At 45.6% G+C, this 15,097-nt stretch overlaps 1 protein-coding gene across 1 annotated transcript; it reads left to right on the top strand.

Moving 5' to 3' along the window:
* Positions 1 to 2,431: 2,431 nt before the first annotated feature.
* Nudt7 (nudix hydrolase 7) lies at positions 2,432 to 12,384 on the top strand (the record flags this gene model as incomplete). Its single annotated transcript, XM_008826921.3, is given in 3 exon segments — positions 2,432 to 2,539; positions 4,963 to 5,122; positions 12,226 to 12,384. Coding segments are annotated over 3 exon segments (423 nt in total), but the record flags the coding sequence as incomplete, so codon positions are not given.
* Between the last annotated feature and the right edge of the window lie 2,713 nt (positions 12,385 to 15,097).

Here is a 15,097-nt window from a genome sequence, read left to right as displayed (position 1 = left end):
CATCTTCAAAAGTGAAGACTCAAACAGCAGATGCCTGAAAACAAAATTCCCAGACAATAATTCTCAGCCTCCAGTTCAACCCTTTGAGCCATGTTCTCTTCCTGCTTATAGGTAAGAACATGCTGTGAATTACTATAGCTGTGAGTTATGCTTATCATCATCCCACTACACTGGGAGGTCTAGGCTCCGTGTCTTAGTCCTAGCCCCATGCTTCTCATAAGCAGCTATACCATGAATATTGAATGAGGGGTTTGACCTATGACCTCAAGCAGGCTTTCAGGAAAAAAAAAAAAAGGACTGCAATGCCACTGTAGAAATAATCCTAGTCAGGCTGGAGAGATGGCTCAGCAGTTAACAGCACTGGCTGCTCTTGCAAGGACCCAGTTTTGGTTCTTAGCACCTACATGGTGGCTAACAACCATTTAGAACTCCACATCTGGGGATCTGATGCCCTCTTCTGGCCTCCATAGGCATTGCACTCACATGGTGCACATACATACCTGCAGGCAAAATGCTCATACACATAAAATAAAAATCAGTCAAAAGAAATAACCCTATTCCATGTTGTTTTGAGGATTAAATGCACTGATTTGGGTGAATGACTCTGAGCCCTTGGTTCAGAACCTGCCCAGGTAAACCAATGAGTTCAGTGCCTTTGTTTCTTCTTTTTTTCCATTCTCTCTCCCTCTCTCTGTTTGCTATACCTGTGTGCCTGTACCTATGTATATACTTATTCTCGGATGTGTGTGGGTGCATGTGCACGTTTGTGCATATATGTGGAGGCCCAGGGTTGATGTTGAAGAATCATCCTTGATTGCTCTTCCTCCCTAGTCTTTGAGGCAAGGTCTCTCAATCAAACCCAGAGCTTGCTGATATGGCTAGTCTCATTAGCCAGCCTGCTCTGGGATCCTGTTTCTACCACTGAGGCTGGAATTAAGGGTCTTCCACACCCACACTGCATTTATGTGAGTTCTGGGGGTGTGAGCTCTGGTCCTCATGCTTGTGCAGCAAGTGCTCTAACCCTCAGCATCTCCCCAGTCCTCAGTGCTTTTTAAAATCTTAGGAACTATGGCTCGACTGTCCCTTAACCCCCAGTCACAATGTGACTTTCAGGAGTCCTAGCCACTTTTGTTTTCATGAACTCATTTTTCCAATAATAATAATAATAATAATAATAAATAATAGAGTGAATTCTATTTTGACTACACTAATATAAAGATGAATGTAATCCAGGATGAATTCAGCTTTACATAATTTTACATTCAATTTCTTTGGATTTTAAGAGAAAGAAAAAAAGGGGGGAGTAGGAGACATGAAGTTAGAAGAGGATGGGGATCCAGGAGGAGTGGAGGGTGGGTATGGTTGTATTCATGTACGAAATTCCTAGTGCTGTGAGTCTCCCTGTGTTTGATTCACGACCCTCTCCCATCCGACCATATAACCTCCACCGATGTTTTCACTGTCTGTGGGATCTGTGACTGGCGAATGCAGATGCTCCTGACTGCTGAACCTTTACCTCCCAGCTGCAGTAGATGATTGCTGAAATCCTTTCACCTCACCAGCGCAATATTTCCTTTTTATTATTTTTATTTTTTCTTGTAGCCCTGACTGGCCTTGACCTCATGGCAATCTTCCTGTCTCAGCCTCCCAGAGTGCTGAGAATCACAGGGGCTGTAATTCTCATGTAATTGCATCATGCCTGGCTTGAATCTTCACTTTAAATATAAATAAATAGATATCATATTATATTATTATATATATATTATTTTTGTTTTAGGGGTATGAGTGCCTGCAGGTAAGTGCACCTGAGTCGTGCAAGACCGTGGAGGTCAGAAGAGGGCGTCTGGCCCCCTGGAACAGGAGTTACGGACAGTCGTTAGCTGCATGAGGGTGCTGGGAACCAAACCCGGGTCCTCTGCAATAGCTGCCAGTGCTCGTCACTGCTGAGCCATCTCTCCAGCCCCCTGCATCTTCACTTTAAAAACTAATTTTCACTGGACCCCAGCGATATGGTTCAGCAGTGGGTAAAGGTGCTTGAGCCTTACCTGCCTGAGTTCAAGTCCCCTGACCGGCAAGGTGGAAGAAGAGAAGAGATTCCTGAAATTTGCCTTCCGATCTCCTCACCTGTGCTGTGGCACGTCCCTCCCCCCAGAAATAGAAGGTAATATAAAAAGTTAAAAAGTGCTTTTCACAATCGCTCATTTCAAAACGTCCCATATGCTCTTCTCTGGAGGAAGCCCAAGCACCTAGGAGAAAACCCCACTGTGTGGTCAGCATCTTAAACCCTCCCATCCCCACCTTCAGGCCTAACGCCTCCTGGACACGCCCCGCATCAGGCCCCGTCCTTCCGGGGGTCAGGCACCGCCCCACCCCGCCCTCGTCCCCGCCTCCTGCCGTGGGCCCCGCCCCTCACTCCGCCCAGACCTAGAGCTGTAATGCGCATGTCTATCCGGAGGATTTGCTTCCTGAGGTCTCCCGCTGGTAGCAAAGTAGCTCCTGGGCCAATGCCGCGACCCTGTGACCTCCGGGAGCCTGTCAGGTAAAGCCTTCCTGGCCCAGGTACCCGAGCCCGGCCGAGCCGGACCTCGATCGCTGCGCGGGCCCCTCCTGTCCGTCGTGCAGCCCAGGCTGTCCCAGGCTCGCGTCCTGGGCTTCAGCCAACCGTTCACAGACATGCAGGCTTGTCCTAGTCCCAAGGGCACCTAGCCGCTCTCTTCCCAGCCTGTGTCCCTCTCCTGTTGCTGCGTCCCCACAACTGACCTCAGCACCATCCAGGCCAGGTTCGAGTTCCCGGGTGGTTACTTCCACTCTTGATTGATTGATTGATATTTTATGTATGAGTGCATTGCCTACATGTATGTAAATCCACCTATGTCACAATGCCCACGAAGGTCAGAAGAGGGCTTCGTATCCCTTGGAACTGGAGGACAGTTGTTAGTCATCATGTGGGTGCTGGGAACTGAGACCCGGTCCTCTGCAAGAGCAGCCAGTGCTCTTAACTGCACAGCTATCTATCTAGACCAGGGTTCTTGCACAGTCACTTACTCTAAGCCTGAGCACACCTGACCCTGTTCTTAACCTGCTGCGTTAAGAGAAACGCTGCCAAATGAGGCCAGCCCCGCCCAGAACTGTTAACTCCGGATTTTAAGGGTCTCAAGGCAGTGTTTCCTAGACATTTACTTCTGCTGTTCCTCTGGTTGGCTCAGTTACCTTTTCCCAACAGGGGCCTGTGGGCCTCAGATGCAGTGTACACTCCTGCCAGCATTTGGTGAGTTTTGTAATCCACTGACTTTACCCACCACCCTGCCACATGGAAAAAGGAAAACACACACACACACACACACACACACACACACACACACAAAGAACAAACACCTCCTTCCAGTGGCTTTATCCAACATCGTTCCTCCAGTTAACAGAGCCAACCCTTGTTTGGACTGGCACTTAATCGTTATCAATACCCTCAAGCAAGTTGCACAAGAGGATTACAAGGCTCTAAGAAATCTTGCCTACTGGGATTAAAGATGTGAGCGACCACCCCTGGGTCCCATCCACTTTTGAAACCAGTTCTGGCTGCCTTAAGCATCTGCTTCTGCACAACCATCCTACGCAATAATGAAAATCAATGTCTATTTTCTAGGGCCACCATAACAAAGTCTCACAAACTGGGTGGCTTCATTGATAGAAATTTGTCCTCTCCTGAGTCTGAAGGTCAGAAATCTAAATCAGGGCATCTGCAGAACATTCTTAGAAGTCTCTGGGGACACTTTTGCCTTTTCCAGCTTCTGGTGGCTTTCAGTTCTTTGGCATGTGACAGCATCCCTCTGGTCCCTGCCTCTACCTCCTTGTATCTCTCCCAAGCCTCTGCCCTTCCTACAAGGATACCTGTCATTGGATTGTGAATTCCCTCTAAATCCTGGGTGATCTCATTTCAAGTCCCTTAACTGGTTACATCTGCAAAAATGTTATTTCTAGATAAAGTCACATTCCTAGGTTCTAGGTTAACATGCAACCCATTACACAAACTAGCAGCAAAATACACTTGTTTAAAAGACCCAGAAAAAGCCTCGTGAAAACTGCTCCATTTTGGATGATGAATCTAAATATCTGCGTATTGTCCATAATGGTTCTCAAAGCACATCCTTCCCAGCTGCCACAGCTGCAACATCATCACTTGGGAGTTGGAGCAAATGTTCACTATCGGGCCTCACTTCAAAGCCTCACTTCAAATCATGGTCAGGAAGAAGCCCAGCAGTCTGTTATAAGCAGCCTTCTAGCATATTCTGTGGCCACTGAGTTAGGGAACCACTGTGACATATGGCCTCCATGTGAAGCAAATGTTCTACTACGGGGCTGTATGTAGCCCAAGTCCTCTTTTCACTTCATATTTTGAAACTGGGTCTAAGTTGCCAAGACTGGCCTTGAACTCACTCTGTAGTCCGGGTATGCCTTGAACTTGGGATACTCCTGCCTCAACCTCCCATAGCTTGGATTACAAGGAAGCCTGGTTTAAGTATGGATTGCAGAATTCAACTATTATGTTATTGGTATGAAACATTTTACTATACTTTTGGTTTGATTTGGTTTATTGAGATAGGGGCTATGTAGCCCAGCTTGCCTTGAACTCACTGTGTTGTTGAAGAAAATCTTGAACTCTTAAACCTTTGCCTCTCACGTGCTGGGATTATAGACATATAGAACCATGCCTGGCTCATACTTGAATTTTAAATTTGAGTTTCAAAGGGAACTTGTATATTCAACTGTGTACTTAGTGTTTCTGCCTCATTCAGTCTTGCCAACGTCATGCAGTTTAAGTGCTGTGATTTCTGTCAGGTTATTGAAAGATACACTGAGACTCAGAAATTATGAACTCCAAGATATACAGGAAAGCAGATGGATGGTCAGGCCTAGGAGCTTTCTGCTATGACTTTGTTCCTGAAAATGTTTGGTTTGTCTCCTTAGAAACAATCTGGTAGATGATGCGAAGGCCCGCTTGAAGAAGTTCGAGAAAGTTGTTGGGACCAGATATTCTCACTTGTCTCCTTACAAATACTCTGTCCTCTTGCCATTGTTGGTCAGAAGAGGAAAACTCCACCTGCTGTTCACCGTCCGCTCAGACAAGGTAGGTAGATGTTAGGCTATTGTGACATCTCAGGACATTTCAAAACAGACATTTTTGTCACTTTGCCCTTGTGTTAAGCCTGCCATCCTCAATTGAACTTTTTAAAATTTTATTATTTTTATTTTATGTGTATGCGTGTATTGCCTGCATGTAGGTAAGTGCACCTGTGTCATGCAATGCTGGCGGAGGACAGAAGAGGTGGTCGGATCTCCAGGAACTGGAGTTACAGACAGTTGTTAGCTGCCATGTGGGTGCTGGGATTCGAATCCAGGTCTTCTGCAAGAACAACCAGTGTTCTTAACCACTGAGCCATCTCTCCAGTCCCCTCAAATGAACTTCTGAAATCACGGTGTTGGAAGGGTATTGAGAAGGCACAGAATGGCATGAAGATTTTTGCTTGGTGGTTTTGAGACAGGTTCTCGCTCAGTAGACCAGGTTTGCCCCAAACTCATGGAAACTCATGGAACTCTTCTTGTCTCTGTCTCCTTAGTGCTGGAATTATAGATATGTGTCATCGTGATTAATGTAACTTAGTAATTTGTATGTGAGCACGTGTGCATGTATGTGCGTGTGGTGTGCATATATGTGTGCAAGTGTGCACATGCATGAGGAAGCCAGAGGAGAACATTCTCCTGGAACACTCTGCCTCATTCATTCCCTTGAGACAAGGGAGGAATGAATGAAGGAAAAACAGCTCCGTTCAGTTTGGTGACTGGGGGTACACTGACTTGTGGGGCTCTGGGATTGTTACTATGGTCTGGGCAACAGTGATACAAACCCATGCAGAGATCAAAATCCAGGTCTCCAAGGGAAACGCTTAGTTGGAACCAGGAAACTGGGGTCTTTTCCCAGATCTGCTCCTAAGCACAGCTGAAGTACATAAAACCTTTTTTTTTTTTCTTTTTTAATTATCAAAAAAACAATAAAGTCTAGGTTAGACCAAAGCCTTAGGCAAACAGGACCCTGATCTCTTGTTACAGAAACAGCTTTGCCTGATGTTTATAAAGGTCATTTTTAGAATAAAAAGTGATTAAATCTCCTTCGGTCTGTAAGCCCTACCTGACTATAGGGGATAAGAAAGAATGAGGTCTTCAACCAGTCCTGAAACTGGTACTGGAGACCGAGCCCAGGGCCTCTTACATGCTAAGCAGGAGCCCTACCAGTGAGCTCCATCTCTAGCCCCTCTCCCTTAAAAAAATTTTTTTTTGTGAAGAGACAAGGTCTCATTTAGTTGCCTAAGTTAACTTTGAACTCATTCTATAGCCCTAGTGAGTCTTGAACTTGTGATCCTCCTGCCTCAGCTTCCCAAGCAATTAGAATGGCAGGTCTTTACCTCCAAGCTGGTTCTGAAACTAGCTAGCATCCTCCCTCCCTCCCTCCCTGCCCCACTTCCTCCCCATCTCTGAACACCTTGTAGACAGCTCTGAAAACAGATCTTCTCTACTCACCTAAGTCCTCTGAGTTTTATGAAGGCCTCTCTCTCTTTCTTTCTTTCTTTCTTTTCTTTCTTTCTTTCCTTCTTTCTTCCCTCATTCCTTCCCTCCCTCCCCCCTCCCTCCTTTCTTTCTTTCTTTCTTTCTTTCTTTCATTCTTTCTTTTTTCCTCTCCCCTCCCTTCCTTCCCTCCCCCTCCCTCCCTCCATCCCCCCTTCCTTTTTTCTTCCTTTCCTTCTTCCTTTCCTTTTCCTCTCTCTTTCTTTTCCTTCCTTCATTCCGTCATTTATTCTCTTTCCCTCTTTTGCTCTTTTCTTGGACTAAAATTCATTTATTTTTTAAATTGGTATGTGTGATGTGGGGGGGGCACATGCGTGCCACAGCACGTGTGTGGTGGTCAGAAGACATCTTTGTGGAGTCAGTTCTCTCCTTCCTCCTTTACATGGGTTCCAGGGATCGAACTTGAGTCTTCAGGCTTGCACTGCAAGCCGTTTACCAGCCGAACCATACCACTGGCCCCAAAGCAAAGTTTTTAATGTCTTAGTGCCTCAATTTTATTATCCTTGAAACAACTTTCATCCCTGGGACTGAAAGCTGCCCTGTGTACAGTATGCAAAGAGAACCATGGAGCTGGTCCAAGTGCTGGCAAGTGTCCTTGCTGCTGGTGTTGGCTGTCCCATGTCTGCCTTTCCTCCTTACTGTCGTTAAGGACTTCTTTCAGAGACCCAGAGCACTGGTGCCTTTCAGCTTGGACTTCAAGGTTTTCAGTCTGGAGTTCAAGGAGGACATGGAGGCAGATGGTTCTTTTGGATAAGATACTTGTTATTAACACCATGGGCAGACAGGCAGAATGATATAGCAGCATGGAGGGGGATCTGAGGAGAGTTCAGGTCCATGATGTAGAATGGGGACTCCTGTCAGAGGAAGGGGAGTTTCAGTGTTATCAGGCTGCCTCAGAGTCCACAGGGGAGATGGAAGAGGAGGGGTTTGGGGTCTTGCATTGCCAGGGAGGAATGTGCGACTTGAGGGTGTGGGGGAAGTGAGGAGGGGCACATCCAGTTGAGGTTAAGGTGTAGCCCTCATATGGGTAGGGGGAGTGTCTCCATGGTAGCCCACTGATGTCACAGGAGTCTGGCTACCTGAGCCTCTAGGTTTCTTTGGGGAAGTGAGGGGGCATCTGCTATTTTCCTGGACTTCGGACACCTGGGGAGTCTGTTGTGAGGTTAGAGATTCACAGACAGACTCTGTAATAGGACTTGCCATTTCATCTACAGAAGAAAGAGGCTGCTGCAAGTTTGAGTGACTTGAGCAGGTCTGGATTCCAGCACTGACAAGTCCTTCCTCCATTGCATCAAGTGGCGCAGACCATGGAACTTTGAAAGCCACTTGCAGTATGGCCTTAGGGAGTCACCTGCTGTGCACCACCCTATCCCCTCTAACCCCTGCCCCAGGTCCCTTCTTTCCTTTCTACCCTGGGCCCACTGCCCTCCTCTCTCCTCCCCTCTGGGGCTTTAAATAGGCAAGAGGAAAGAAGCAAAATACAAAACATAGATTGAAGTCTCCGGAAATTATGCTGTGACCTTAGTTGACCCTAGTTGATTTTGTATATTAAATTTTTAGGGCTAGAGAGATAGCTCAGTCAGTAAAATGCTTGTCTTGCAAGCATGAGAAATTTAGTTCAATCCTCAGAATCTATGTAAAAAAGCCAAGGGAGGTAGCGTATGTTTATAATCTCAGTCCTGAAGAGGCAGAGACAGGCAGAGCCCGGGGGCTCACCTCCCAGCCAACCTAGCCTACTTGGTGAGCTTCAGGCCAGTAAGAGAATACTGTCTTCAAAAACCAGGTGAGTGGTACCTGAGGAACAATACTCAAGGCTGACCTCTGGCCTTCATATGCAGATGTGCACCCACACAAATGTACATGTACACCCATAAACACATACACACAACTTATACTATTTACAGGAAAAAAAAAAAAGATTGTGAGTTTTTATACCTAGATGGAGCCCTTTCTGATCCTGTCAGTTTATGAAGAGTTAGTTTTAAAATGCACTTGCTTTCTTTAACACAGCAATAAAATTCTCATGAATTCAAAAGGTCCTTGTTTCCTATTAATTGAGGTACAAGGCCACTTGAATTGAATCGATATGCTCTGAGGTCTTTTTGAAAAGCTTTCAAAACATTTTAAATCAAGTTCGTATTTCTGTCAAACCTGATGAGTCCTTTTGCGTGATCCTGTCACCAGCTATGGAGGAGTCGAATGTGCAAACAATAAGCCTATTTTAGAGGCAGTGTAACTCGAGGTCTATTTTTTGTGCATATTATGAAGCATGCTGTGGTAGGTGGAAAACGTCCCAGCCATCCTTTCCCCATTCTTGTAACTGTCATCGATGGTAAGATGTAGCTGCTGAAGCAGATTCTGCAGAATTCCTGATTTATAGCAGGTACGAACTTCAAAATGTTTTATGTTTTGAAAAGGCTTGCCCAGGGCTGGGGCTATAGGTCAGTGGAAGAGACTTCCCTAGTGTGCAAAAAGTCCTGGGCTCAATCTTCAGTACCAGAAAATTTAAAAAAAAAGAAAAAAAGCTTGCCTAAATGGGCCTTCAACTATAGGAAGCTAAAATGTCTCTAATCACCTTGCCTTTAATCTTAAATTGTTGTAATAATAGCACACTTTACACTGGGAGCTTATGGACAACAGAGACTTATTTCTCACTGTTCCGAAGGCTGGGAAATTCAATATCAAGGCACTTGCAGATTGAGCAACTAGCTCAGACTTCCTTTCTAATTCATAGATGACTATTTTTCCCTGTGTGCTCACATGGTGGAAGAGTTGGGGGGGTCTCTGTGAGCCTCCTCTAATTTCACTGCCCAAGAGCCCCATCTCAAACGTCCTCATGTTGGAGTTTAAGGATTTCTGCAAAGGAATTTAAGCAGCAAACAGCTATTCAGACCAGAGCAGCCATCTATCTTTTAATGTCAACAGGACCTCCTGGTCGAGCTCCACACATCAAGAGCTGACCTTAGGCGTTCTCACAGTGGATATCACCTACTAGCCAGGCACGGTTCCTCATGCTTTGGCCTCAGTTCCTGGAAACACCCTGTCCTAGTTTGTTTCTCCACTGCTGTGACAAAACACTCTGACCACTACCAACTTGGGGAGGAAAGGGTTTATTTTATCTTACATCTCCCGGGTCACAGTTCCTCCCACATCACTCATCAAGAAGATGCCCTTCAGACATGGCCACAGGCCAGTCCAATGAAGGCAATTCCCCAACTGAGGCTCCCTCAACCCAGGTGTGTCAAGTTGACACTAAAGTTATCCAGCACACACCTAAGGTTCCAGCAGATGCACGTTGCCGTGATCTTTGCACACAGCTGGCAAGAGTCCTGCCGAGTCAGTTTTCCTCAGCAGATCAGTGGACCGTTGGATGCTGCCCAGGCAGAGGTACAAGAGAAACTGGGGTCAGTTGGCTGAGAAGTTTGGCTCTGCAGAAGAGAGAAGCCTGAGGGACTGTGCCTCTCAGAGACACGAAAGGGAAAAGTATCTATGATGCTGCACACTGTTCTAAAAGTCAGGAAAGATGGGAATCAGGAATGGGGGTGGAAGGAACTATGCAGGGAGAGAGGGTTCTGCTCTTTATGTTTGTGGGCAAAAACACATGGAGCTGCTGACGCAGGCCAAGGGTGATGGCTCTGTGGCCATATTTTCTGTGTTTTTTTTTATTTTTTATTTTAGTGGGGTGGGGCATGTGTGTGCCATGGTGCACATGTGGAAGTCAGAGGACAGCTTTTAGGACTCAGTTCTGTTCATCACCTCATTTCTGAGGCAGGGTCTCTTGTTTCTGCTCCAAGCGCTCCGGACTATCTGGCCATAGGACTGCTGGCATTACAGATGTGACCCACTACATGCAGCTTTTTACATGGGTTCTGGGGATCAAACTCAGTTTGTTAGCCTTGAATGGCAAGCACTTGTACGTGCTGAACTATCTCCATGGCCTTTGAAAACTCAGTAAATAGTGTGCTGATTAAAACACAGCCTCTAGAATTAAACCCTGGTCTATAGTCCAGTTCATTGTGTGAATTTTGTCTGGTAATTTAACCTCTTTGAGTCTTAGTTCTCCTCTCTGAAAAATAGAAATAATAGTAATATAATATCGTCTGTATGCCCATCTGTGAAGGGCTATGAGACAGCTTGTAATCCATATAAAAACAGCAACACTCTTCAGTCAAAGGGGCAAAGGACTGATGCACAACAGGACATGAAAGAACCTCACAAACAATGGTGAGAGACACCAAACATCGTGTCCTGTGATTCCATTTACATGGGACACCCAAACTGGAAACCCATAGAGACAGAAAGCAGGCCCTGGGGAGGAGAGAGGGAATGCTCAGTGGGGTGGTGAAAACATCCTGAAACCAGATATTCCGAATGGTTGTACCGCATTGTGAGTGTGTTAAATGCCCCTGAGGTGTTCACTTTATGTTGGCTAATTTTATACTATTTGAAATTCACTTCATTAAAAAATGTTTTTAAAAATAATAGCTTTTAGGGCTGGGGATGCAGCTCAGTTGGCAGAGTGCCTGCCTAGTGCATCGGGTGCTTTTTCGGTTGCACCATAATGAAACGTGACCTATGGAGGAGAGTTTATTTTAGCTTGCCATCCCAGTGAAAGAATCCATAACAGTGAGAACACATGGACAGGCAGCTGGAGCAGGAGGCTGGGACCTCACAGCTTCAACCACAAACGTGAAGTAGAGAGAGTGAACTGGAAGTGGGGTGCGGCTGTGAACTCTCAAAGCTGCTCCCAGTGGTGGTCTTCCTCCAGCAAAGCATCACATCCTAAAAGTTTCATAACCTCCCCAAACAGCCCCACCAACTGAGGACCAAGTGATCAAATACATTAGCCTACGAGGGACATTTTTCATTCAAACTACCAAACATCACATGCGTACCACCCTGGGTTTGGTCCCTAACACTTACCTAAAACATGGCATGGTGGTGTGCACTTGTAATCCCAGCAATTTAGGAGACTGAGGCAGGAGGATCAGAAGTTCAAAGTCATCCTCAGCTACATAGGAATTTCGAGGCCAACCTGCTGAGACCCTGTCTCAACACATTCCACACTGAACAAAAAACTGTAATATTTGATAGAAAAATCCTTATGAAACAGTATGCCTTGGATATGGTAAAAGGACTTAATGAAATCACCCATTGATAGTAATGCCTTTATAGCGTCCTTTCTTTTAACTTTTTCTTGTCATTGGTGGCTGTTTATATATTTATGCTGTCATTTGGGCACGTGTAGAGAAAAATTAGAAGTGAGGTGAGCTCTCAAGGTGTTTTGTTTGTTTAACATTGTGTGTGTGTCTGTGTGTGCGTGTATGTGTGTGTGCATGTGCCATGGTATGTATATGGAGGTCAAAGAACAATTTGCAGGAGTCAGTTCTCTCCTTCCACCATGTGGGTTTTGAGGATTGAACTCAGGGTCTCTGACTTGGCAGCAGGTGACCATACTCACTGAGCCATCTTTCCAGCCCCGTGTTTTGTTTTTTAAGGATTCAAGGAAGAATATACTTTAGTCAAAATAGACATTGAGTCAATATTTGTTGAATGACTGAGTGGCTTCCAAACTGAACTCACACAGAGCTCTGTTCTTTTGATCCCTAGCTGAGAAGGGGCCCTGGAGACGTCTGCTTCCCTGGAGGAAAGAGGGACCCAGTAGACACAGATGACACTGCCACTGCTCTGAGGGAAGCTCACGAGGAAGTGGGACTGCATCCCCACCAAGTGGAGGTCATCTCTCACCTGGTGCCATATCAGATTGAAGTAAGGACTGTACTGTCATAGGCTCTCCTGTGCTCCCAGGGGATTCCACGTCTGTCCAAACCTAATCTCAAAGAGTACTGTCCACAGAACCAGGAGAACTGGATCCTTGTGTGGACTTATTTGTTCATGTGTGTCTGTGTGTCTGTGCCCGTATGTCTTTGTGTGTCTGTCTGTGTATGGGTTTGTGCACACATGCACAGGTACCTGTGGAGGCCAGAAAAGGGTTTCAAATCCCCTGGAACTGGAGATAGGCTGCTGTGAGCTGCCCAGTTTGGGTGTTAGAAATCAAACTCAGGTCCTCTACAAGAATAGCAAGCACTCTTCATCTCTGAGCCATCTCTCCAGCTCCTGGGTTCCTCAAGATTAAACTGAAGTCAGAGTTTGAGGGAGAAAGACCAAGATCACCACCAGACAAGCTGCCTAAAATCTTGCAGTATTTGCCAACATGTTGCTGTGTGAATCAGAGCTTCCTTAATAGCATAAACCACGTGGTATTAAAACCAAATGACTCCCAGATCTGGTGTAGGCAGGTCTAATTTGCTATTAACCACAGCCACCGATCTCTCCAGCTCCTGGGTTCCTCAAGATTAAACTGAAGTCAGAGTTTGAGGAAGAAAGACCAAGATCACCACCAGATAAGCTGCCTAAAATCTTGCAGTATTTGCCAACATGTTGCTGTGTTCCTTAATAGCATAAACCATGTGGTATTAAAACCAAATGACTCCCAGATCTGGTGTAGACAGGTCTAATTTGCTATTAACCACAGCCACCACATCTCTGTACTGATAGACTTTACTCATGGCTGTAGATTTTAACTTGGACAATAGCATTATTTTATTAGTGTATCATAATTCTTTAACTTTTGGTTTAAGATAGTGATGGAGGGGCCAAAGAGATGGCTTGGCAGTTAAGAGCACTTGCTGTTCTTCCAGAGGACCCAAATTTGCATTCCAGCACCCATACTGGGTGACTCACAACCACCTGTAACTCCAGCTGCAGGGGATTTGATACACTCTTCTGGCCTCTGCAGGCACCTGCACACACATGCATATTCATACATACATACACATAAAAATTTTTTAAATCTTTATACATAGAATTGTGAAAGGTTTATAGCCCTCTCCTCTCATGTCCCCACACCAAGTATCTCCTGTGATTGTATCTTTGTGATACGTTGGTCTCAACTAGGAAACCAGGATTATTATCAACTAAAACCCACATTTGCTTTGTGCTTTACCAGGTTTTCTGCTGTCTTCCTTTCTGCCCTTGCCCTTGCCCCACATAACACTGTATGTGGTTGTCACGTTACTCAGTCCCTGTGACAGTTTCACCCACTTCATCTGTTATCCTGACCATGGCTATTCAAGGTACTTCGTTTAGGCATTTTGTTCAATGCCATTCATTTGAGTTTCTCTGGTGTTTTTCTCATGGTTATACTGGAGTCATGGCTTGGAGGAGGAAGACCAGAGACTGGAGTGCCCTCCCCACATAATTACGGAGATAAATACAGATGTTTTAATGCTTTATAATTGGGCTTTCCAGCTAAGAGTACGTATGCATGTGTGTGCACGCATGTGTAAATAAGAGAGAGGCAGACAGACAGATACAGGGAGACACAGAGAGATGTTAGAGACAAAGAGTCATGGAGACCACAGTGATGGAAAGACAGTCAAACAGACACAGACAGACACACAGACACAGATAGGGAGAAGAGCATCAGAGAGAAGTATGCGATCAGACTACAGTTAGACAGCTGTTTCCTCTTTGGCTGTTTTCTAAGGGGAACGCTTTTCTGTTATTTCTGCAAATCCCCCAGCACATTTGGGGGCATTTTTTTAAAGAACTGTATTGACTCGTTGAGCTATAATGGTCAAAAGTTACTGAAATGAGAGCATCTTCCTTTCTGCTGTTTCCGGTACTACTGAGTTATGTGTGTACGGATGCAATAGTGCAGCATTCACAAGCACCTCAGTTGGTTTTCTTACTCTAACAAACACAACTCATCATCTTAAAGGGTATGATAACTAGTTTTAAATGTCAACTTGCCACAGCTAGAATCTGGAAGGAAAGAAAGAAAGTCTTGATTGAGGAATTATCAGGTTGGTCTTTGGGCATGTCTGTAGGGGAATGTCTTAATGCAGGAGTACCTAGCCTACTGTGGGCAGCACCATCCACTAGGCAGGTGATCCTGAACTGTTTGTATAAAAACACTAGCGGAGGAGAAGCCAGTCTTAGAACTAGCAAGCAGCACCTTTCACAGTTCCAGCTGAATTTCTTTGGCTGTACTGTAAGGCGAGTCCTTGGTTGGAGGTGATGCTATGTAGAAGATTAAGCAGAGCTGCTTTCATGAAGTTCCTTGAGTTTCTGCCTTGACTTCCCACAGTGATGAACTGTGACCTGGAATTTTGAGTCAAATAAATCCTGTCTCCTCCAAAGCAGCTCTTGGTCAGAGTGCTTTATCATAGCAACAGAAATGGAGGTAGAACACTGATGGAAAGGGTTACCTCGGCGTGTGCCTCTGGTACTCTCAGCCCATGGGTAGTTGTCCTCATTGCTTTGAACTGGTAAGGTAACTTGTTCTGGTATACTCTGTTGGGGTCCTCTTGGAACCTCTTTGTCCCTCCTTCACACCAACTTGATTTCTGGGAGCCCACACCAGCAGCTCTCTGCCCAGGATGCACAACCTTGAATGCCTGGAGATGGCTAGCTGTCC

Source organism: Nannospalax galili, unplaced genomic scaffold, assembly GCF_000622305.1.
Source record: "Nannospalax galili isolate Female #2095 unplaced genomic scaffold, S.galili_v1.0 scaffold770, whole genome shotgun sequence".
Classification (NCBI taxonomy): Eukaryota; Metazoa; Chordata; class Mammalia; order Rodentia; family Spalacidae; genus Nannospalax; species Nannospalax galili.
This window is presented reverse-complemented; position numbering and strand designations above follow the sequence as displayed.